The sequence below is a fragment of the Hibiscus syriacus genome, unplaced genomic scaffold, assembly GCF_006381635.1.
Source record: "Hibiscus syriacus cultivar Baekdansim isolate YM2019G1 unplaced genomic scaffold, ASM638163v2 tig00112382_pilon, whole genome shotgun sequence".
NCBI lineage: Eukaryota > Viridiplantae > Streptophyta > Magnoliopsida > Malvales > Malvaceae > Hibiscus > Hibiscus syriacus.
This window is the reverse complement of record NW_024063318.1, coordinates 646,294-669,797: the sequence shown is the minus strand read 5'-3', so window position 1 is coordinate 669,797 and position 23,504 is coordinate 646,294. Positions and strand designations below refer to the sequence as shown.

The 23,504-nt window shown below is 33.3% G+C and overlaps 1 protein-coding gene across 1 annotated transcript; it reads left to right on the top strand.

Moving 5' to 3' along the window:
- The first annotated feature begins 1,266 nt into the window (after nucleotides 1-1,266).
- Nucleotides 1,267-5,204, top strand: LOC120178803 (phosphoethanolamine N-methyltransferase 1-like). The gene is made up of 12 exons (XM_039184587.1): nucleotides 1,267-1,494; nucleotides 1,668-1,792; nucleotides 2,154-2,291; nucleotides 2,383-2,520; nucleotides 2,796-2,939; nucleotides 3,060-3,170; nucleotides 3,266-3,407; nucleotides 3,764-4,044; nucleotides 4,333-4,494; nucleotides 4,586-4,639; nucleotides 4,746-4,820; nucleotides 4,929-5,204. The coding sequence occupies exons 1-12, from the start codon at nucleotides 1,482-1,484 to the stop codon at nucleotides 5,028-5,030; spliced, it is 1,485 nt and encodes a 494-aa protein (XP_039040518.1). The 5' UTR covers nucleotides 1,267-1,481; the 3' UTR covers nucleotides 5,031-5,204.
- The last annotated feature ends 18,300 nt before the right edge of the window (nucleotides 5,205-23,504 follow it).

Below are 23,504 nucleotides of genomic sequence, written 5' to 3'. Positions count from 1 at the left end.
ATTACAATATGAATTAGTCGTGTTAATGAACCAATATACCTCATTAATATATGGTATTGTTGAACAAAAGAATGATGATGATGATCTTATTAAAGACCATATAATACGAAAGAATCCAATGCATAACCGATACCTTATTGTGAAACTAATTCACATAGAGGTTGTACGTGAAAAAAAAATCTTTTACTTTTATAGTAAATATCTATCTCAATAATTTTAATATAAAAAATATATTTTTTATTTAATAATAGAATTATTTCATGTATTTATCAAGTTATAATTTTAAATACTTATTAAAATGAATTAATTTATTATCGATAATTCATATTGTAATGGATGATAACTTATGAAGAATAATGATATTGGGAACAAGTGTTGGTAATGCTCAATCCCACATAGTATTGGAAACACTATTGGGAATTATATTTAAGGCTTGTATTTTGCACTTCCTTGTTGAGTGAAAGAGGACAAGGGGGACTCTCGCGCGCCGCCGCCATCGCCGTCTCGTCTCGGGTCGTGGTCGTGGTCGTGGTCGTGGTCGTGGTCGTGGTCGTGGTAATACGTGTCTTCGACACGTCCGCGCGGATACTATCTTTTTAGAGAAAATTCTTAAGAAACAAATTTTTTTTAACTATTCTTTTGACCGTTGCGATTTTCTTTTTAACGTTGCGATTCTATAAATCGCATTGCGATTCTCTCAGTCGCATTGCGATTTTCTTCTAAATCGCGTTGCGACTCTCTCAATCGCATTGCGATTATATAAATCGCATTGCGATTCTATAAATCGCATTGCGATTCTATCAATCGCATTGCGATTTTCTTCTAAATCGCGTTGCGAACTTGGAAGCTCGCGTTGCGATTTTCTTTTGACCGTTGCGATTTTCTTTTTAACGTTGCGATTTTCTAAATCGCGTTGCGATTTTGATATCGCGTTGCGATTTTATTGGTCATTTTGGCAAATCCAAAAAAAATTGATTAAAATCGTATATTATAAGGTATTTTTGGTCATTGAGACGATTTTCTCTAAAAGAAATGTCCTCATTCATGCAAACGGCACATCAATATTTTAAAGATCTTTTTATAACATATTTGAGTTTTTATTTTATTTTATTTGTGGTCCGTACCAAACAATCATAGATTATACTTACTGTTTTGACCCGGACCGCCCGGTTCGAGCCGATTTATAATTAGGTGCATGCATTTCCTTACCCCCTTACCTGGCTCTATAAAAAGCGAGACGAGGCGTTCTCTAATTCCCGCAATAGGAGGAGTAGAAATTGGTATCAATATTTAGGTTTTGGTTTCAGTTTAGTGTGTGATGCAACAGAGAGGAAGAAATAACAATAGCAGATCAAGGTCTTTTTCCAGATCTCGCCTTGCAGTCGAGGGAATTTAGCTCTTCTTTTTTCTCTTTTTATTTCCAAAAAAAAAATTAAAACTTTTCCACACGGAAAGCTTGCTAGAGGTCTCCTGTGTTAACAATGGCGACTAACGGTGAGATCTCCTCCTCCGTATCAATGTTTGTTGTGTTATTTTTGGATTTTGGACCGTGGAGATTTGAAATTGACTGACGAAATGTAATGGAAATTTTGTGAACCGATATGGATATCTGATCGACATTTGACTGAAAAAATGTAAATAAAATTTGATTGTTTGAAAAATGATAGGATTTGTAGGCGATGAACGAAAGGTTCAGAAGAGCTATTGGATTGAGCACTCTGTTGAACTGACGGTTGAGGCTATGATGCTTGATTCTAAAGCCGCTGATCTTGACAAAGAAGAACGTCCCGAGGTAATTATTTATTTCTTTTATTCTTTTCATTTCTTGTTCATTTTTTAAAATTTATTTTCTACTCGATTTTATCTATGTATATTTTAGAATTCATCAAATCTATGTTGTGTACATTTTTTCTTTTAAAAAAAGTTCATATTGAACTATGTTTACATTTTAAAATTTATTTCTGTTTGGCTATCAAATTTAAGTTAAGGTTGTTCATCTATGAATGTCTTATTTTGTTATTATGATATGACGAAAGTTAAATTTGCCTTGATGCGTATTATTGCCCTTTAATTGCCGTTGCTGTTCTTTTGTGCTTAATTTTACCCTTCAACTGTTTTTTAGATTCGTAATTGTTCATTGTTTATATATGCAGGTGCTCTCCCTACTCCCATCATATGAAGGGAAATCCATTTTGGAGCTAGGAGCTGGAATTGGTCGATTTACTGGTGAATTGGCTAAGAAGGCCGGTCATGTTATAGCTTTAGACTTCATTGAGAACGTTATAAAGCAGGTTATTGAAACGCAACCTGACAGAAATTATTTAGTTTTGTATTCAGTTAGAGGCTTGATCAGACTTTCTGTTTTGATTTCATTAATTGCAGAATGAGAAGATAAATGGACATTGTAAGAATGTCCAATTCCTTTGCGCGGATGTGACTTCCCCAGATTTGAAATTTTCGGAAGGATCACTGGACTTGATTTTCTCTAACTGGCTGTTGATGTACCTCTCAGATAAAGAGGTCATTTCAGTTTATATTTTATGTGGATGTTAAATTGTATTTGAAATGGTGCATACTCAACATGTTGCTGCCCTCTTGAGTCTTGAATATATTTCATAGCATCTTCTTCAATAACAAGAAAAAAATGGAGTTCATAGGAGCAAGATAGCTATTGATTTCAATTCCAGCCCCCCACCCACAAAAAAAATAACATGGCCATTCCATTTCCGGCTTTGAATGACTAGTAAACCATATTCTTCAAGTATATTTCTTTCTAAAACTTTCATTAAATGCAGGTTGAGAATTTGGCAGAAAGGATGGTGAAATGGTTGAAGATCGGTGGATATATTTTCTTCAGGGAGTCTTGTTTTCATCAATCTGGTGATTGCAAGCGAAAGAACAACCCAACTCACTATCGTGAGCCCAGATTTTACACTAAGGTTTTAATACTTGAATCTGTCTTTAATTAGATGTGATCTGAAAATTGAAGTATGTATGAAACAGAGCTATCTCATCTTTCTTTCATATTCAACGTATGTTTGTCATGCATTCTTATGCAGGTCTTTAAAGAATGCCATGCAACTGATGATTCAGGAAATTCATTTGAACTTTCTCTTGTTGGCTGCAAGTGCATTGGAGCTTATGTTAAGAACAAAAAGAATCAGAATCAGGCAAAAACATGATCTCAAATTAGTTAATTTTTATTTTTCTGTCCAAGTTCTTTTATATTTACTGTCGAGGTGCAACCTATTGTTGGCATGTTCAGATTTGCTGGATCTGGCAAAAGGCTGATTCAGATAATGATAGAGGATTCCAGCGATTCTTGGATTCTGTTCAGTACAAATCTAATAGCATACTCCGTTATGAGCATGTATTTGGAGAAGGATTTGTGAGCACAGGAGGAATTGGTAATCCCTCTTCAGTGAAATGTTTATATCTGTTTATTAACGGAATTTGCTACGCATGAATAGAGGGTATACGGGTGGAAAGATGAAACATGGATATAAACAGTGAAAGTTATCGTACTGATTTAAATTTAAATACTACTTACTGGGATTTATATCTAGCAGTGAAAGTATCAATTAATGAGATTATAGTGAATAGCAGTGTTTCAATATTTTCCATGTTAGGTAAATGATGGTTTTTCTGTCAATAACCTCAAGGTCCTTCCATAAATCCTCAGGCTAACACTTTATTTTGGTTTCTCTTATTCTAGTCAATCATATCACTTGGGCACCCCCACTAAAGTTCTGTTTTTGAGCAGAAACAACAAAAGAATTTGTGGGGAAGTTGGATCTTAAGCCTGGCCAGAAGGTCCTAGATGTTGGCTGTGGCATTGGTGGAGGTGACTTTTATATGGCTGAGGAATTTGATGTCCATGTTGTGGGAATTGATCTCTCCATAAATATGGTATCTTTTGCTCTTGAACGAGCTACTGGACTCAAGTGCTCAGTGGAATTTGAAGTTGCTGATTGCACTAAGAAGATTTATCCGGACAACAGTTTTGATGTCATCTACAGCCGTGACACTATTCTACACATTCAAGTAAGAGGACTCGTTCCCTCATAAGAAGCGTTTTTCCTTTGAAATGATTTAGAGATTTTGCTAAACTTCAGCATAGGCATCAAAATGAGCATTTTAACTGGGGAAATTGCTATCTATTGCACAAATAAACCAATTTGATGTAGTCTACCTCACGGCAATTGCTTTGTCGTCAGATCATTCTTTCTACTTCACATCGTGATCAACTATTTGAAGAATTGTCAATCATTTGGGTTTTTCTAGATCTGCTTTGATATCCTCTCACGTTCCGTGTCTAAAATTGATTTCCAGGACAAACCTGCACTATTTAGATCATTCTACAAATGGTTGAAGCCAGGAGGCAAACTTCTTATAACTGATTACTGCAAAAGTTCCAAGACTCCATCGGCAGAATTTGCCGAGTATATCAAGCAGAGAGGCTATGATCTCCATGATGTAAAATCATACGAGCAGGTATATTCAAATTAATTGTTGTTTCCATTTCTTATCAACGGTTTTTTTGACCTCAGGACTTACCTTTCTGCCTCGCTTTTATTTTTTGCAGATGCTTAAGAATGCTGGTTTCGATGTGGTGGTTGCAGAGGATCGAACCAATCAGGTTCAGATAAGCCTACCGATTTCATTTGCATTATAAGTTCTTGTTATGAAATTACGAAATCAGCTGGGGTTGGCGAGATAAACTAAATGTTGTTCTTGTGCTTTAGTTCATACAAGTTCTGCAGCGTGAATTAAATGAAGTCAAGAACGGCAAGGATGCGTTTATCTCCGACTTCTCTCAGGTGAGTGTTTTGGATTAATTCGATAATCTAGGCGTCTAGGATCCTTAAAAGAAAAAAAGAAAGAACCCAGTAATAGTAAATGATATTGTTTTGGGAATTAATATACAGGAAGACTATGATGAAATAGTCGATGGATGGAAGGCAAAGCTGATGAGGAGCTCCTCATCAGGCGAGCAGAGATGGGGGCTTTTCCTTGCCATCAAGAACTGAGTCATGCTTCTCATCTTATGTTCCTTTCCGTAATAATAAATAAATAAATGCATGCAACTATTTCATGCTGCAATGATCAGCTGTTTTCTTCCTAGTCGATGATGAACGGTATTTCTAGTTTTTTTCTTTTTATGTATTCGTTGCCTCGAATAAATCCTGCTAGTTCCATGGTTACTTTCTGCTACCCACTCTAGTTGTTGAATGAGTTGTGCTCAAGGATGTACTGAGAGAGTGAGGGCAGTCGCTCTATTTGAAAATTTAAAATTATTTTTATAATTTTTTTATTTAAAATTTATTTTCTCTTCAAGTTTGCTTTAAGTTCGCCTTTTTAGAATTTTAAAAGTTTAAATTTATCCCTTCCAACATAAGATTGTGTTTATTCCTGTTGTGCATGATTTGAATCCCGAAGTTTTTTTTTTGTAAGGAGGTTGATTATTTAAGATACATTTCAAAATTTAGTTTCGGCTAAAAATAAAAATGGTTTTGATTAGATGTGGCAAACGGGTCATTCGGACCGAGTTTAGGTTGGGTCATTTTAGGTTTAGATTAAATTTTGTTTAATTTGTTCGGATCAGTTTTGGTTCTTATCTAGTTTGGGTATGCGGTGAATTGGATCAGGTCGGGTCAATTTTTCGATCGATGATTATTAGATCAGTTGTTTTTCGTTTCAGATCAATATCGGATCTGTTGATTTTTGATTTGGGTCAATATCAAGTCGGGTCGATATTAGATTGGTTGATTTTTGGGTCGGGTTAATACCAGATCGGTTAGATTTCGGGTCTGGTCATATCGGATCGGTTGATTTTTGATTTAGGTTAACTTTTAGATTATGTCAATTCAGGTTGAATTGATTATGAGTCTAATCAAAATCAAGTATATATAGAATAATTGATATATACTTGTAAAAATGTCTTATTTGTTAATTTTATCATTTAGGTTTAATTTTAATTCTCAACCGTTCAATATTTTGAATTAAATCTTCATTTAGAGATGATAAATCGATAATTCGATACAAATACAATCGTGATAGAATTTATTATCAAAATTTTATAGTGTTTTCATATGGAAAGTTTATAATGATGAGAACTATTTAATAAAGAAATAAATTTTTTATTAAAATTTTATTTCTAATTATAAATTTAATATTTTTAATAAATTTTAAAAAATAATACATAATTTTATTGGTTATTTGTTAATTTTCAATCGTAACATAAGTAAATTTTATATTATTTTTGTTATAAATTTAATATTATTTCTTTTATTTTAGTTGTTTTCTATTATTTTTATTATAAATATAATATTTTTAATAAATTATTAATTTTATTTAAATTAATTTATTATTGAAAAAAAACTTTTATCGTTTAATAACTTTTATCAATTTTAATCTATTCGGGTTGTTTTCGTGTTGGGTTAAATTTGGTTCGGGTTTCTTTTGGTTTGAGTTAATTTTAGTTTGGGTAAATTTTGGTTCTGGTTTATTTTGGTTTTGTTAAATTTTGGATTGGGTATAATATGGGTTGAGTATCAGATCAAATTTGATTATCATGTTAGAGTTAATATTAGGTATTGGGTCAGGTAAATAGGTTCAGATTAAGTTTGTCGGGTCTAGTTTTGATTGATATGATTAGGGTTAGCGAAATTTGATTTGAAAACACTGGATTTTTGGCTTGATGTTAGGAAAATTGATTCTTTAACTCTATTCATAATTTTATAAATTCAATTTGATTTGAAAAAGTTTTAAATTCGAGTTATAAAATACGACACGAATAATTTAAAATTTTTTGTATAAATAATTGATTGATTTTTAAGTTCGAGTATTAGTTCTACATTATATACATACAAATGAAGAAATATTTATCTATATAATATATGATTATAGAAAATTATTTAAATTACAATAAATTTATTATATTAATATAAATATTTAAATTCTGTAACTTTTGTTTAATAGTTTTAAATGTAATTTTAAAAAATATATTTATAATTTTAAAAATAAAACTTGAAAATCCATATATTTAAAAATATTTTTCTATTTTTTTGCAATTACTACTTAGAATTATTAAAAATATAAAAAACAAAATTTTAATCAGGAATAAATGATATATTTTTTATTAATTTAATATGTCACATTAGCCCTAAAATATCAATATTTCTTTTTAAAGAAATTCAAAATTTGATACTTATTTTATAATTTTTAAAAGTTAAATGATAAAAAATATCATTTTATTACAATTTAATGACTATTTATATATTTATATTGATATATACTGATGTATAACATACATTGTAGACTCATATTTTTAAAATAGTTTAAATTTTAAAGTGGACACTTAACTACTTTCATCCTTAACAAATATGTACCAGTCTCAAATTAGCTAATTCTATTATCATATGTAATGGGGTGAGGATAGTAGATTGTCCCTAACGTCAGGTTGAGTGCAGCTTCCGTGAAAGACTTCCGGCAGTCAGAATTATAAATTGTCCACCGTAAGATTCGATCACACGATCACAAGATTAAAAACCTTGCGCTTTACTAACTGAGCTGGAATAACAATTCTTAATAATGCGCCGCTGATTGCACGCAACACAATGCACATTCAGTATATCATCATGTTATCTCTGCTTCCATTTACAACATTCCACCACAAGTTAGCAAAACTGACAGATGCCCACTCCACTTCCATTTTCTGTTGCATTCTTTGTGAATAATGCATTTAAAAGGCTTATATACTTGTATTTATAGTTTTTCCCCTAATTTGATATTGATTTTTTATTAGTTTTTACTAAAAAAAAGATAATGAATTATTTATTGATTCGCTATTTTAATTTACTCATTGAATTTTACTCTCTATCCTATTTCACTCATCGTACTTTCAATTTTTTTTCAATTTGCTCATTAAACTTTAGTCATTGAACTTTTATGGTCACTAGATCGTTAAATTTCTAACGGCGTTATGACGTTGCTATATTAATTGAAAAAATTTAAAAGTATAGTGAGTAAAATAGAAGAGAGAAAAGTTCAATGAATAAACGTATATTTTATCTTTTTAATTATAAGTCCCATGTGATATGTTTTATTATTAAAATAAGCCACATGAGCACCCCATTACTGAGTAAATGGTTGAGTGACCAAAAAGTTAAATGTATAAAGTTCAGTGAACAAATTGAAAAAATTAAAAGTACGGTGAGTGAAATATGAGAAAAAGTAAAGTTCAGTGAATAAGCATGTAATTTGTCCTTTTAATTTTTTAACCTAAAATATGATGACACTTTCAGCTTATAACATGTGACAATAATGAAGCTCATATGAATTTTGTTTTCCAAAAAACAATATAAAACCAAATTATTTTAGTAATTAGAAGAATAATGGTTATTCTCACGAGTTTTAACACCTACAACTATAGTGAGATGATTGAACGTTTATTATCAAATATTTGAGAATGCTTAGAATTAAATACTAATTTATAATTACTTTAACTTAATTAAAAAAGTTTATAAACTTTTTTAAAATATCTAAAATATTTTTTTAAATATAAACTTTTATAACCTTAAAAAATAGAAGTCTTAATCCTAACCACTCAAATAACTTGTTATAAGTAGGGTGGATATATTTAGTCGAGTCAAATGAAAAAAAAACTGAGTTAGTTGATTTTAAAGTATCATTTTATTATTTAAGTTTTATTTAATTGGATCGAATTTAGGAAAACCAGGTTTAGTTAAGTAAAAAAATATTTGTATATTAGTTGATTCTGACTTAGACGATCGTTTCTAACAATATATGATATACATATATTTTTTATATTCCTTTTTTGTGTAATTAAGGTTTATATTATTATTTAATAAATTAAATATTATTTTAAATTATATTTATAACATTATTTTTCGAAAAAGAGATTTTGAAAATATAGTATTATGGGAAGTATTAAAAGAATAAAGTAATTGAGGAGAAGAACGAATTTACTTAAATATTAAAAAAATGATGAGTATTAAAAGAGTATTAAAGGCATTGATTGCAGTTATAGAGACTTTCTTAAAGAATATTTTGATTATTGTCCGTCTAAATGTTTCCTAACGAACACTTGGGATAAATTGAACGAACAACTTAGGTAATTCAACATCACAACTTAAAATAACGTTTCTAAACAAACAAATTGTATGTAAAGAATAGAAATGCTCGATAATCAAACTAAACTAATTAAAATAAACTTGTTTAGTAAATAGAATATAGGGTAAATTACGTGTTTAGTATCTAAATTATCAATTTTTTTTGTTTTAGTTGTAATACCCTAAATCCCGTGTTAGGAATTTCGAGCTAAACTGTGAGGGCCTTGGATCAACCCATTAGCTTGCAAGAAGTCTTAGTCCAAAAGAGTGTGGAATTGGGCTTGTATTGGGCCCAAAAAAGGTGTTAAAAGGGTACTTTTTTTGTAACGCCTCAAATCCTGGGTTAGTATATTCGGGTTGACCCGAGATGTTTAGATGAGCCCATTCACCTTGTAGGGAAGTTTGGTCCATATAAACTAATAGTTGGGCCTTGCTTTGAGCCCAATTCAAGATGAGAAAGGATAGTTTTAATATTAAGATAAAAGGAGGACTAAAAGAGTGATTAATCCTTTTTCCAAAACAAAAGTTGATTTCTTTTTAAAAATTGGATGATTCACGTAAACCACTTCACTTTCTTTATCCCACTAAACACTCTTCCTTATTTTATCTCTATTTATTCTTCTAATTTCTCTCCAAAGTTTGCATAAAAGGTGGAAGCTTTAAGAATTTCAAGCTTAGTTAGGTTTAGAAAAGGTAAGAATATTAATCTCCATCCATCAAGATTCAATTCAAGCCATCAATCTCAAGTTTTAGACTTAGAAACCAAGAATGAGTTTCATGGAGGTTTAAGAGAATCAAGTGATTCTAGTCCGTTTTTAGTGGATTTAAGTTATATGGAGTGTTCTTAACTCTAATCCAAGCCCCTAGATAAATTAGTAATTTCTTTCATTTGTTTAGTAAAAGAAGTGGGAGAAAGCTCAAGGCAAGGAGAAAGGAGAAATTGACCATTGGTTGATTTGGAAGAGGTTCTAGCAGCTAAGAAACCAAGGTAACATATTCACAACTCTTTCATATCATTTGTGGAACATTTAAAATGCATTCTAGCTTAAGAGTTGAGTTATGGAGAATGTTTGGGCATTCATGGTAAATTCCATGTTTTGGTGTTATTAAAATGTTTTAAACCCTTATTATAACCTTTCTATATCATATAAAACTTGAATAATGATTGAGAACCTCAATAAGGCATTTTTGGTGAGTTTGTGTATCATTTTCGTGCCCCAAAATGACATAGTTTCGGTACTGGAAGAACAATACCGATACCGTTCTTATGAGAGGCAAAAACAAGGAAGTTTTATGGTGGGAGTATCGATACTGGGGTCTCAGTTTTAGGACCCAAAGGCTGGTATCGAGACCATTTTTTAGTGTATATTTTTGGTATCAGTACTTGAGGGGAGTAGCTATACCAAAGGTAGAGTATCGATACTCCCCATAGAAATATCGATATCGAGGTAAATTTTAAAGCATCAAACCCAAATTTGGTATCGATACCCTGGATAGTATCGATACCTTAGCTTATGAGTATCGATATTTATATGAGAGTATCAATACTACACCTTTATCCTCCAGTTGAATTTAGCAGTAGAGTATCGATACCCTAGGCGAAATATCGATACTCAAGGGTCAACACCGATGCTAAGAGACCTAGTATCGGTACCAACATATATTTTTAGGGTATTGGTTCTGAGATAATTTAAGGGGTAATGAGTTTTCCCAAGAACTCCATAATTACTCCCAAATAAGACTACATGTGAGAATAATAATAATGCTTGAATACAGTAGAAACGAGATCAAATAGGATGACATAAACTTAGCCTTGGTTGATGCTTGGGAAACAATTAGGACACCTGAGTTACTTTGGTAAAGGTTATTGGTGTCTAGAAATAGTATTGTCTAGACATTCTTAGGTAGTGCGCGAGGGACTTTAAACTGACTAACTAGGGCCGAGGCTTGATACTCTCGAGGGGTGGGTTGGTCGAGGGTGTTGTGTCCGATGTAAAGATTCCAAGCCTCATCCTCAGTAGACTAGAGGGGTGCATGAGCTCCGAGATGCAGAACCCTCAGCCGCACCATGATGTCTACCCTAGAATAGAGAGTAAAGTATATGAGTATACTCACTATTACATTACACTCGAGATCATGAGCATTTAATTAACACTTTTAGTATGGTTTAGTTGTTAATGTGGAACTGGGCTAGTGAGCTCAGCGTTCAGAATTTGTTATTGTGAAAGTGATTAGGAGGAGCATTTAAGGAGCCTTTTGAGCAGCAACTTTCTAGACCGAGTTGAGTTATATTCTTAGAGGGCATGTATTGTTTGTAGACCCTTTGTATATTTTGAGTCATAACTTTGTTTTGAAATGTTGGGTTGTATATTTTGATACTTATTTTGGGATCTCCCTGAAGTAAATTTATTTATACATTTATGGTTAAATTTTTTGTTCGAAATAGTTTTAAATAGTCATTTAAAATAAGAAATTAAAAAAAAAATTAGGTTAGCCACTCCGGTGGTTTCATATGACATTCAAATTGTACAACTTAATGTTGTATTGGTTTACGGTGTTCCAGTTTTATTCTTGGGTCAAAAGAAGAAGACTAGGAGAACAATTATCCCATTTTTTGAAACAAAGGTTGATTCCCATTAATTGTTGGTGAGGTCATAACTAAAAACCATTTTCCTTCACTCTTGTCTCTTCTTCTTCCTCCATCTCTCATTTTTCTTCCCACATAAATCATCAAAGGTGATAAATTTGATAGATATCCATCCTTATTATGAGATTGTAAGGTAAAAAATGAAATCTCTCTCTCCTAAGTGTCTTTTTAAGCCCATCCTTTTATGTTTTGACCATGGAAATCTTAGGTGGGGGTTTAAGATGAATTTTAGGTTTAGAGGTTTAATAGCACTTCTAGTTCATTTTTAGAGCTTAGGAATTACATTTATACCATCCTTAAGCTTCTAGATGAGTTAGTAATCCGTTTTATTACTTGTGTTTAGTAGAAGAGGTTAGAGAAAACTCCAAGGCAAGAGACAAAGAGAAGTTAGCTCTTGGTTGAGTTGAGGACGTTTTCCAGTAGCCTAGTACTAAGATTACACATTTCAAACTTGTCTATACCACTTATAGCTCATTAGGTGTGCATTGTTTGTTGAGTTGAATTCATGAAGCATGTATGTGCATTTCATGGTATATTTCAGTTATGATGTTATTCAGCATGAAAAATGATTCATTCTAAACACTAATAGCTAAAATAAGTTTTAAATAATGCTTTAGGGTCTTAGAGGGGAAAATGAGAAGTGTTGAGTTAGATTTTTGTGCCCCAAACAGGGTATTTATGGGTTCAAGCATTGGTATTAGATGAATAGTATTGATATTGTTCTTCAGGTAGTCTTAGACAATTAGGGTTTTTGGCTATGAGTATCGGTACTCGTCCTTCGATTATCGATACCGTTTGCTAAGTATCGATACTCAAAGGAGAAGTATCGATACTTCCTTCAAGGTCCAAATCTCAATAGCTAGTTTTGGTATTGATAATCACGAGAGTATCGATACTATGTTAAGAGTATCGATACCCTAGGTAAGAGTATCAATACTGTGTTAATTTTCCCAAACATAGAACCTAAATTTGGTATCAATGCCTAGGATAGTATTGATACCCTATCACAAGAGTATCAATACTCGAAAGGGGGCTGATCGCATGTAAATGTATGTGTTATGGCACACAAAACTGTGTAAGTATACATAATCGATGCAAGTAATATAGTAGTGAGTGAGTATCATCTCCAAGGGATTGGAGGGTTTTTGAAAGATTGCTACAGCTAGGAATATGTGTCATTAACTAATATTAAGTATCTAAGTTCAATGATATAAACAAGGAAAATATGCAGTGACAAATGGTATGAATAGATGGAAAAAGATTTGTCGAGGCAAGAAAAATTGTAAAGTAAAGTGAACAGAAAAGTTTTATCGAGGCAAGAAAAATATGCAAAGGTAAACAAATAAAAGTTGTTAAGGCTAAAATTGTCAAAACTCTGCAAATAGACTGGAAACCTCACACAATCATACTTTTAACAAAGCACTTGGGTTGGATTTTCTACGGCGAGAAATTATTCTATGGCTATAATGATCTAGTATGCTATACCTATGTTGCCCGAAAGGATTTACTAAAGTGTTCCAAAGAGTACCTCTAACACGAAAACTGGTAACTTTTTCTACGACAATACTCCTCAGCGTAAACAGTAGAGCTAACCTATCTACTCAAGCATTTATCCTTCTTAGTCGCATGAAATCCTCTCCTTATCAATAAGGCAGATTAGAACCTCACCATCCCAGATTAGTTCCCTTGTTCACGTACATCTAACCTAACTCTCTCGATATTATGTATCAACTCCTAGAAAAATGGCAATCTCTCAAAAGCTCTTACAAAGACTAGGAATTTTTTGCTGTGGCACCAGATAATCTCTCAAAAACTCTTACAGTGTCAAGGCAAAAGATTAAAACAGTGAACAAAACAACATTTAACAAAAACATACTTAATCATCCATTTACAATAAAATAAAATATCATCCAAGAATTTCTAACACCAAATAAAACAATTTATGGTGTGGTTAATATCATCACAAAAATATTCATTAAGTACAAGCCCTTAGAAAAATAAGAAACAAAGAACAAGGAAAAAAACTCCCAGAACAGAGCTTTGCCGTAACATTAGACTACCACCAAGACTAGTTTAGCACACCAGCCTCTCTTGAGGGCCCAGTCGCTGCTCCGGTGAAGCCTGGCTATGGAGAGCACCTAGGACGGATTAGAGGGGGACGGTGGAAAAAAAGGTGCTGCAGTCGCCTTTCTCCAAGCCTTTCTTTAGGGTATTTTTTCCACTCCCCCTCTCTTTTTGAAGAGGTATAATAGGCTATTTATGGTGGGAATTTCTAGGGTTTAGTGTCCTTTGAAATTCCCTAAATACCCTTATTTTCATACCCATTGTGTGAATAAAATAGCAGCTGGCAATGGTCCCAAATTCTTAGCAGGGACAGGGGTTCATGTGAGGTGCATTGGACAACTGGCCATGTAAAGTCCATAATTTTGTCTCATATTGCGTCAGAATGGCGAGATAAAACTTGCCTTGACAAGAAAATTTGTTCTTCACTGTCGTCGTCTGTTCTACTGGACCTAGCAAATTAATTTGTCTCGGAAAATAATTTTTTCCTCAGTCATTTCCTACATCATCACAACCAACAAACAACCCTTCTCCTCAGCAGCATCAGTTTAGTCAAATAAACTTTACCTCGACAAAACTTATCCACCACATGCAAATATGATCTAAATGCAACTATATGCAGCTAAAATGTTATGTCAATAGCTTTTAGATAATCAATAACTTAAGTAAAAAGTCCTAAAATATAGTTTTCTATGAAGTTATCACACCCCAAACTTAAGCTATTGCTTGTCCTCAAGCAATGGATAATGAGCAATAGAAAAATGAAATGCTATGACATAGTCCAAATCAGGACAATCAAGTGGTTTAAAATTTTAGCCTCAACAACAAGTTTGACATTAACATGATAGACTAACTGAGAAGTCAATTACCATTCCTTAGGTCAGGATCCTTTATCAGTGTGTGTGTGTGATTGTATCTAGTCTATGCTTAACGAATTTAGAAAACTTCTAAGTAAGTTCTTTTGTTTTTTACCAAGGCATAAAATTATTCATTAAGCACAACTTCACTATTGTTTATTCAACATCTACTTTCAGATTTTTTTCTTCTTCTTTTTAACACTGCTTCGAGGGGAGTCAACCCATCACATCTACCGTCCCACACTCTAGGTGAAAGAGAGCATACCTTCCACCCCCGAGCTAGTTAGGTAGAGTCATCCCGTGACTGCTTTCATTCACTCATGTGCCAAGGCTACCATTTATTTAAAGGGGTTTCCAGGTAATGCCAATGCATAGAGGAGTGTCCCTCTATAGTTATGTCAAGGTATTTATTTTTAATTCATAACACTAAGTAGTTCAACTTAATCTTTTCAATCATTTGATGCCACGATGCGCAATGTTCGATCCTAAAAATTTTATAAGTACCTTACGTATAGAAAACATACAATCGTGTTACAAGAATCAAGTCCTAAGGTTGGTTTTATCATCCTCAACAGTCATGTACAATAATTATGGCCAAGGCAAAAAAACTTTTTCATCATCGGGTATCATGAACTTATTCCAAATAGCTAGCATAATCCTAACTAATGGAATAACAAAAAAAATTCTACTAAACATTATCAATGCAAATGACTAACTATAAAAAATACCTCCCCAAACTTGAGAGATGCATTGTCCTCAATACATGAAGACTAAACTAAAGATGAAATGCAATGCAAGGTACCTTGACTAACATCTACTTTGATGGTGGTGGGTTTGGTTTGCACAGATTCCTCAAGTGGAGAAGTCCAAACGTGATTGGTTGTCCTCTTCAGGTGATGCTTGATCAGAGATGTTGCAATTCATCATGACATTTATGCAGATGGGTGGACATCATCAGCAATGCCATCATTTATGCCAACACCAATTGAGTCTTCTTTCTAAATGAGTGAAACATCCATAGGGGCTTTACCCTTATCCACATGCTTGGGAGTTTGTTCTTTTAAAAACTAATATTAAAAGTAAATAAAGAAATTAAGCAAAGAAAAACAAACATACAAACACACACAAATAATTTTTCCATGACAAAAAAATAAATAAAAAAAAGATGGTTAAAGGGATGCAAACTCCAAACTTCCTAAATTGATATGACAATTTTGTCGCGTTTGATTGCATCACCAGTATAGATAAAAATGTTCCACACATATAACAGTTCCATCTTCAAAATATTTTGCCTTGGAATTTCGTGTCTTTCACATCTAAATTGTAGGACATTTGCAGTAGTTCTCTCTCCTTTAAAGTTCTCTCATCATGAAGCTGAATCGTAGTGGAATATGATCTCTTCGTTATGCTTCTTCAACTTTTGAGGGAAGGGTGGAGGGGGCTTACTTCATCTGCTATAGGTGGGGGTGAAACTTTTGTCTTAGCAATAAATTTTCCTCCCTCAGTAGGATGACTTTTTGAACCCTCATCCTTTTCCTTCTCCTTAGGCAATTCACCTTGTTCAACAATTTCAACTTGACTTTCAGATTCTTCATGTGTAATACCATGACGAGAAATTTCTTGCTTATTCCCCCAAACTTATCTTCCAGATTAATTTGGGTGCCACTCCTCAGTGTAAGCACATTGCATTCCTCTTTTCCATGACGCTTAGTGACCTCAGTATCACTAGGGAGGCTTCTTTGAGGATGAGAATGTAATGCCGTGACGATTTGGCCCACTTGGTTCTCCAATGCTCTTAAAGATGAGCTATGACTTTGTAATAAAGTTGCTTAGCTTTGCAACAGAGTGCCCTAGTTCTTGATTGTTGATGAGTGTTCATGCAGTAGGGCCTTTGTTGAAGCCATGAAATCTTTTGTCGAGGCCATAAAATCTTGCAGTGAAGCTTCGAGGAAATTAGAATTTGAGGAAGATGCTGAACCCTTATTAATATTTTGCCAAGGCAGCTGTTGATGCCGAAAATTTGTAGGTTCATAAATATTTTATTGTGGCCTATTAAGATTGCCTGCATGTTTGTTGTTGGTCCCTTGATTACCCCATAAAAAATTTGGATGCTGATGCCATCCAGGGTTATAGATATTAGAGTAGGAGTTGTTGTTGCTTCTATTGAAATTACCCACAAAATTGATAGACTGTTGATTTTTTGAGCATTCACTTTCATGATGGTTACTGTGGAAAAAAATGCATGCTGAGCTGGTTACCTTGACTTCCTTCACCTCGCTAGAATGCTGCAAAATTTTCAACATATTTGTTATGGCAGAAAGTTGGGCAGACACTGAATCCTTGCCATCAAGTTCAAATGGCTCAAACACTTTCCTTCCGTTTCCAAGCCTTGCAGACGAGAATTAATAATCCTTGTTTGCTATCCTATCAAGGATATCAAAGGCTTTATTGGGTGATTTTCAAGAAGAATACCATTCACCGAGGCATCCAACATCATACGAGTGGGTACATTGACTCCATTATAGAACATCACAACTTGAGTCCAGTCGTGGAATCCATGATTGGTGCACTTGCAAAGCAAACTTTTGTTTCGGTCCTAACAATTATAAATAGACTCTTTATCGTCTTGGCAAAAAGATGTTATGGTATTCCTAAGATGGTTGTTCATATTGGGTGGATTATGCCATAGCAAAAATTGTTTGCACAAGTCTACCTAGGACCTTATCGAGCTGAAAGGTAGTCCATTAAGCCATGCCCTGGAGTGATCCTTTAAAGAGTATGAAAATAACTTCAATTTCAGCACATCTTCATGCACACCTTGTTGTCGAAAGGAGTCACAGACCTCAAAAAATGCTCGAACATGTTGCTTTGTATCCTTATGATGAGCACCACCAAATTGTCCAATCAAGTCCAACATGTCAAACATAACTAGTTTGAGCTCGAAATGGGCTGACTGAATCTTGGGAGCTACAATAGCAGGTTTTAGGTCGTCCAAGGTGGGAGCTAAGTAATCTCTAATAGTTCGTGGTATTGCAGAATTTCTTTGCATTTTTATTTGTTGTGCCATTTAATTCTTTGGGTTCTGCCACTTCATTTTGAAATTCATATATAGTTCTTTGAGCTCCTTGAACACATCTTCTTTGATAGAAAAGTTTTTTGATCTCAGGTTCAAAATGAGATAATGGTTCATTGGGACTTCTACAAGTCATGCAACTGCACAACACATGAAAAGGGTAAACAAAAATAGCGAATAAATCCATACAGACAAAAATAATAAAGAAACAAGATAATGCTATAACAAAACTTTTAAAAACAAGATATTTGTATATCTCTTTTTTGTTGGGACCGTCGGTGCACCCAATGGTGCAACGGTAACAAAACTCGACGGTCTCATGAATAATCCAAGTATGAAAAACTAAAATCGAGAGGAAAGGATGCGAATACTTAAACTAGGTTCCTTGAAAAACAACAAAGACAACATTAGCTGATGCTGATCACTAACGATTTGAATCATAAGCCTCCACAAAAATACGTCTCGGCCTCTACTCAGTTCACCCAATTAAGAGCAAAATTTACTTTTCCCAAAAAGGTTTTAAGAAAACGGCTGAAGAGATAAACAACTGCTAGACCTTACACAACCTTAAATATCCGAGTTACCCTAACATATTAGGGTTTTTTTGGTTATTTTGAATTAATTAAATTCTTATATAATTAATTCAAATTAAATATCCATTAAAGACTTATAATCCTAATTACACTCTTTAACGTTTATTTAAACTCTTATTTAATTATTCTGAATTAATTATCCATTAAAAGAGTTGTAATCATAATTACATTTTTTTAATGTTTACTTACTATATCCGGGATAATTAAAATCATATTTATATCAAATATACATATATTAACTCTAGATATATTTTAGTAACGTACAACAAATTGTACACCTTTGCTCATTTCAATCATAGGGTGTGACCCTGTAGGTTCTTGGAACGTTAGTAGTAATTATTAGAATAATAATAATATTACATACAATGTGTGACATCTAGCAATATATCATTGTCACCTAAGTTACAAGAAATTATGATTTGACATATCATCTTCGTGATTAACTCTTTTATGTATTACATCCTTTTTGTCCTTTATATCTAAAATAGGCACAAGTATTGGAATAGTCACACTTGTATAGCCCATCTATTGTTTTTTGATATCTAGAGTAGACTATAATTGATGAATAATTTGTGATATCTTATATTAACTTATTTGAGCATGGCCATGCATTTCTAGTCTCACTCAATCAAGTGGCCTGTGATATATTTCTTATTATGTAGGAAGGACAAATCATATTTTAATCATACACACCCTACTACATATATCGAGAGATATTCAATAACAACCGTTATAGTGCAACTAGTTATGGAGCATGTTTAACTATATCAAAACATACAACAATATATGTTGGGATATAATAGATCTCAGGTATGAGGATCATACATATAGTCATCACCATGAGCAATGTTATGACTATCACATAATAATCCAAGACATATGCTCATGGTGGGTCAATCCAATACATTGTTCTCTAACAATATAATCATGTATCAATTCTTGTTCTCTAACAATATAATCATGTATCAATTCTGACATCTCTATGTCAATGACAACTTGTTGTCATCAATTAATAACATGTTAGTCTTAAGCGTATTATTATTGTTCATGGCCATAATAATACTTGACTAGGGATCTTTTAATAATAAAGATAATGTTATTATATGGACTTTATTATCTTTTAGTTTATGTTAATCACATATATATAATTGAAAATAATAGTGGCAATGCCTTCATTCAATAAAAGCAGTAAATAAAATGTATCATTACAATTATCATATGATTGGTATTTGGGCATACTATAATAATCTACCACTAGCACTAAGACCAATCAATCACAAATCTAATATCGAGTGACTCAATGTAAAGAGCATGCCTCTGCTGTGTAAGAGGCTTCGTCAAGGGATCAACAATGTTGTCATCTATGTGTACTCTGCATATTTCCACATATCCTCGATCTATGATCTCTTGAATGAGATGAAAGAGCCTAAGAATATGTTTGGACCGTTGATGAGATATGGGTTCCTTTGCTTGTGCAATGGCTCCATTATTGTCTTAACGGAGTTCTACAACATCTGATATGTTGGGAACAACCCCTAATTTTGACATGAAATTCTTGATCCAAATAACCTCTTTTACTGCTTTACTGGCTACAATGTATTCAGCCTCTGTTGTAGAATGACCTACTATGTCTTTCTTCAAACTTTTCCAGCTCACAGCACCTCTATTAAAACAAAACACAAAACCCGATTGCGATCATGAGTCATCCTTGTCAGTTTGGAAGTTGACATCAGTATAACCTTTTACACTAAGCTCTTCCTCATCTACATAGACAAGAAATGTATCCTTAGTTCTTCTTAAGTACTTAAGGATATTTTTAACCATAACCCAATGATTTTCACCAGGGATTGCCTAAAGTCGACTCGTCATGCTTAAAGCATATAATACATCTGGTCGAGTACATATCATGGCATACATAATAGAACCAATAGTCGAAGCATATGGAATCTTTTTCATCCATTCTCTTTCTTGTGGAGTTGAAGGACACATTTCCTTCGAAAGAGAAATGCCATGTCTTATAGGCAAAAATCATTTTTTGGATTCTTTCATATTGAACCTTTTCTGCACTTTGTCTATATATGTGCTTTGAATCAGACCTAGAATTCGTCTTGATCTATCTCTATAGATCTTAAATCCTAAGATATAAGCTACCTCACCTAAATCTTTCATAGAAAAACAACTACCTAACCAAGTTTTAATAGACTGTAAAGTAGGTATATCATTTCCTATGATGAGTATGTCGTCTGCATACAAGATTAGGAAAGAAACAATGTTCCCATTAGCCTTCTTATAAGCACAAGGCTCATCTTCATTTCTGATAAAACCAAATTCTTTGATTGCATCATTGAATCAAATATTCCAGCTTTGAGAAGATTGATTTAGTCCATAAATAAACCTCTGTATCTTACAAACCTTTCCAACATTTTCTGGAGTGACAAAACCTTTTGGTTGTGTCATATACACATCCTCTTTGAGTTTTTGATTAAGGAAAGCTGTTTTGATGTCCATTTGCCAGATTTCATAATCATGGAATGCATCTATTGCTAGCAAGAACCGGATGGATATAAACATAGCTACAGGGGAGAATATTTCGTCATAGTATACACCATGAACTTGTCGAAAACATTTAGAGACTAATCTCCCCTTGTATGTTTGTACATTACCATCCATGTCGGTTTTCTTCTTGAAAACCCATTTACAACCTATAGGTTTGACCCCTTTAGGTGATTCAACTAAAGTCCACACTTGGTTTACTAACATGGAATCTATCTCAAATCTCATGTCTTCAAGCCTTTTCTCAGAGTCTGGGCTAGACACTGCCTCTTGATAAGTTCTAGGCTTATATTGATCCATAAGAAGAACATCTCCATGTATGGTAATGAGAAATCCAAATCTCTCAGGTGCATAGCGTTCTCTTGTGGATCTGCGTAGTGGTTGTGTTTCTAATTCTGTTAATTATTCCTCAACAACTTGTGAAACATGCTCAACTTCATATTCACTGATTTGTTGTTCTTGAACTTCTCAAAATTCAATATTTCTACCATTCCCATTCTTTGAGAGACATTTTCTTTCAAGAAAAACTCACGTTTGAGCAACAAACACTTTGTTCTCGTTAGGGTTGAAGAAATATTATCCCTTAGTTTTTTTAGGATATCCAACAAATATATACTTATGAGATTTATGTTCGAGCTTTGTAGACATATAATGTTTTACATAAGCTTCACAACCCCAAATCTTCATAAAAGACATATTAGGATGCTTCCCAGTCCATATCTCGTATGGTGTCTTTTGAACCGATTTAGATAGAACACTATTTAGTGTGAAAATGACTGTTTCAAGTGCATGTCCCCAAAAAGAAGTCGAAAGATCACTATGACTCATCATCGATCGAACCATGTCTAATAGTGTTTCATTCTTTCTTTCAGAAACTCCATTCCACTGTGGTGTACCAGGTGGTGTAAAATGTGAAATAATCCCACATTCTTTCAGGAGTTCATCAAACTATATTCTTAATTATTCTCCACCTCGATCTGATCAAAGTTCTTTAATACTCTTGCCTAGTTGATTTTGTACTTCATTTTTAAATTCCTTAAACTTTTCAAGGGCTTCAGAATTATGGCGCATAAGATAAATATACCTATACCGGCTGAAGTCATCGGTGAGAGTAATGAAGTAATGGAATCCAATTATGGCTTATGTATTAATCGGTCCACATACATCGCTATGTATTAACCCTAATAATCACTTGCTCGCTAAACTTTACTATTAAAAGGAGCTTTAGTCATTTTTCCCAATAAGCAAGATTCACATACGTCATATTGTTCGAAAACAAATGAATATAAGAATCCATCTTTATAGAGTTTTGATATATGTTTCTCACTTATATGCCTAAACGACAATGCCAAATATAAGTTTGATTCGAGTCATTTGTTTTTGATATTTTAGTATTTATGTTATAAATAGTGTTTTTTTGATCCAAAATATAGAGACCATTAACCAATTCTGCCAAACTGTAAAAAACATTTTCGAGATAAAAAGAACAACAATTATTCTTAATAATAATCTCAAAACCAATCTTGTCCAAAAAAGAAATAAAAATAATGTTCTTAGTCAAACTAGGCACAAAATAACAATCCTCTAAATTTAAATCAAGTCCACTAGGCAAAGATAAAACATATGTCCCTATAGCTAATGCATCAACTCTTGCTCTATTTCCCATTCGTAGGTCTACGTGTCCTTTAGCCATATTCCTTCTCTTTTGCAGTCCCTGTACAAAAGTAAAAATATGAGAACCATAACCGATATCTAATACCCAAGAAGTAGATGTTGATAAATTAACATCAATAACATAAATACCTGAAACAAACGTTCTGTTTGCTTTTTCCTTATTGACCTCTTCAAGGTAAACAAGACAATTTCTCTTCCAGTGTTTGGTCTTATCGCAATGGAAACATTATCCTTCCTTACTAACTCTCCCTTTGGGTTTCTATGCATCTTTTCCTTTCGGCTTGGCCTTACCATTGCCCTTAGACTTTGCCGCTACCTTTTGTTTTCCCTTTCCTTTGTCCTTGTGGACCATCAGAATGGGCTTAGGTCTAACCTTTTTCATGTTACTTTCAGCAATTCATAACATGCCAAGTAACTGTAGCAAAGTCTTGTTAATTTCATTCATGTTGAAATTAAGGACAAATTGGCTAAAGCTATATGTCAACGATTGCACGATAACATCGGTAGCCAATTCATCTTTGAGAGGAAATCCCAACTTTTCCAATGTTTGGATGTAGCCCATCATATTAATGACAAAGCTCCTACAGGAGATCCCTCTGCCATTTTGCATTGAAATAGACCTTTAGAGGTCTCATACCTCTCATGACATGCTTGCCCTTCATATATTTCCCTGAGATTTTGAATCATCTCATATGCGACCATGTCCTCATGTTGCTTCTGAAGTTCAGGAGTCATGGTGGCAAGTATTAGACATCCAATGTCTAACATATAATCCACATGTTTATTAAATTTGTCTTTGTCAACTCTAGAAGCATTAGCTACCGGTTCATCATGAACATGTTCTTCAATGACATATTCCTTCATTTCTTGTTTGCGAACAATTCTCAAATTACGAAACCAATCAAGGAAGTT

Excerpts from the sequence above, each read along its gene's own strand:
- LOC120178803 (XM_039184587.1), top strand. Across the intron at positions 1,793-2,153 it reads ACAAAGAAGAACGTCCCGAG|GTGCTCTCCCTACTCCCATC; the intron begins GTAATTATTTAT and ends TTATATATGCAG. Across the intron at positions 4,640-4,745 it reads CAGAGGATCGAACCAATCAG|TTCATACAAGTTCTGCAGCG; the intron begins GTTCAGATAAGC and ends CTTGTGCTTTAG.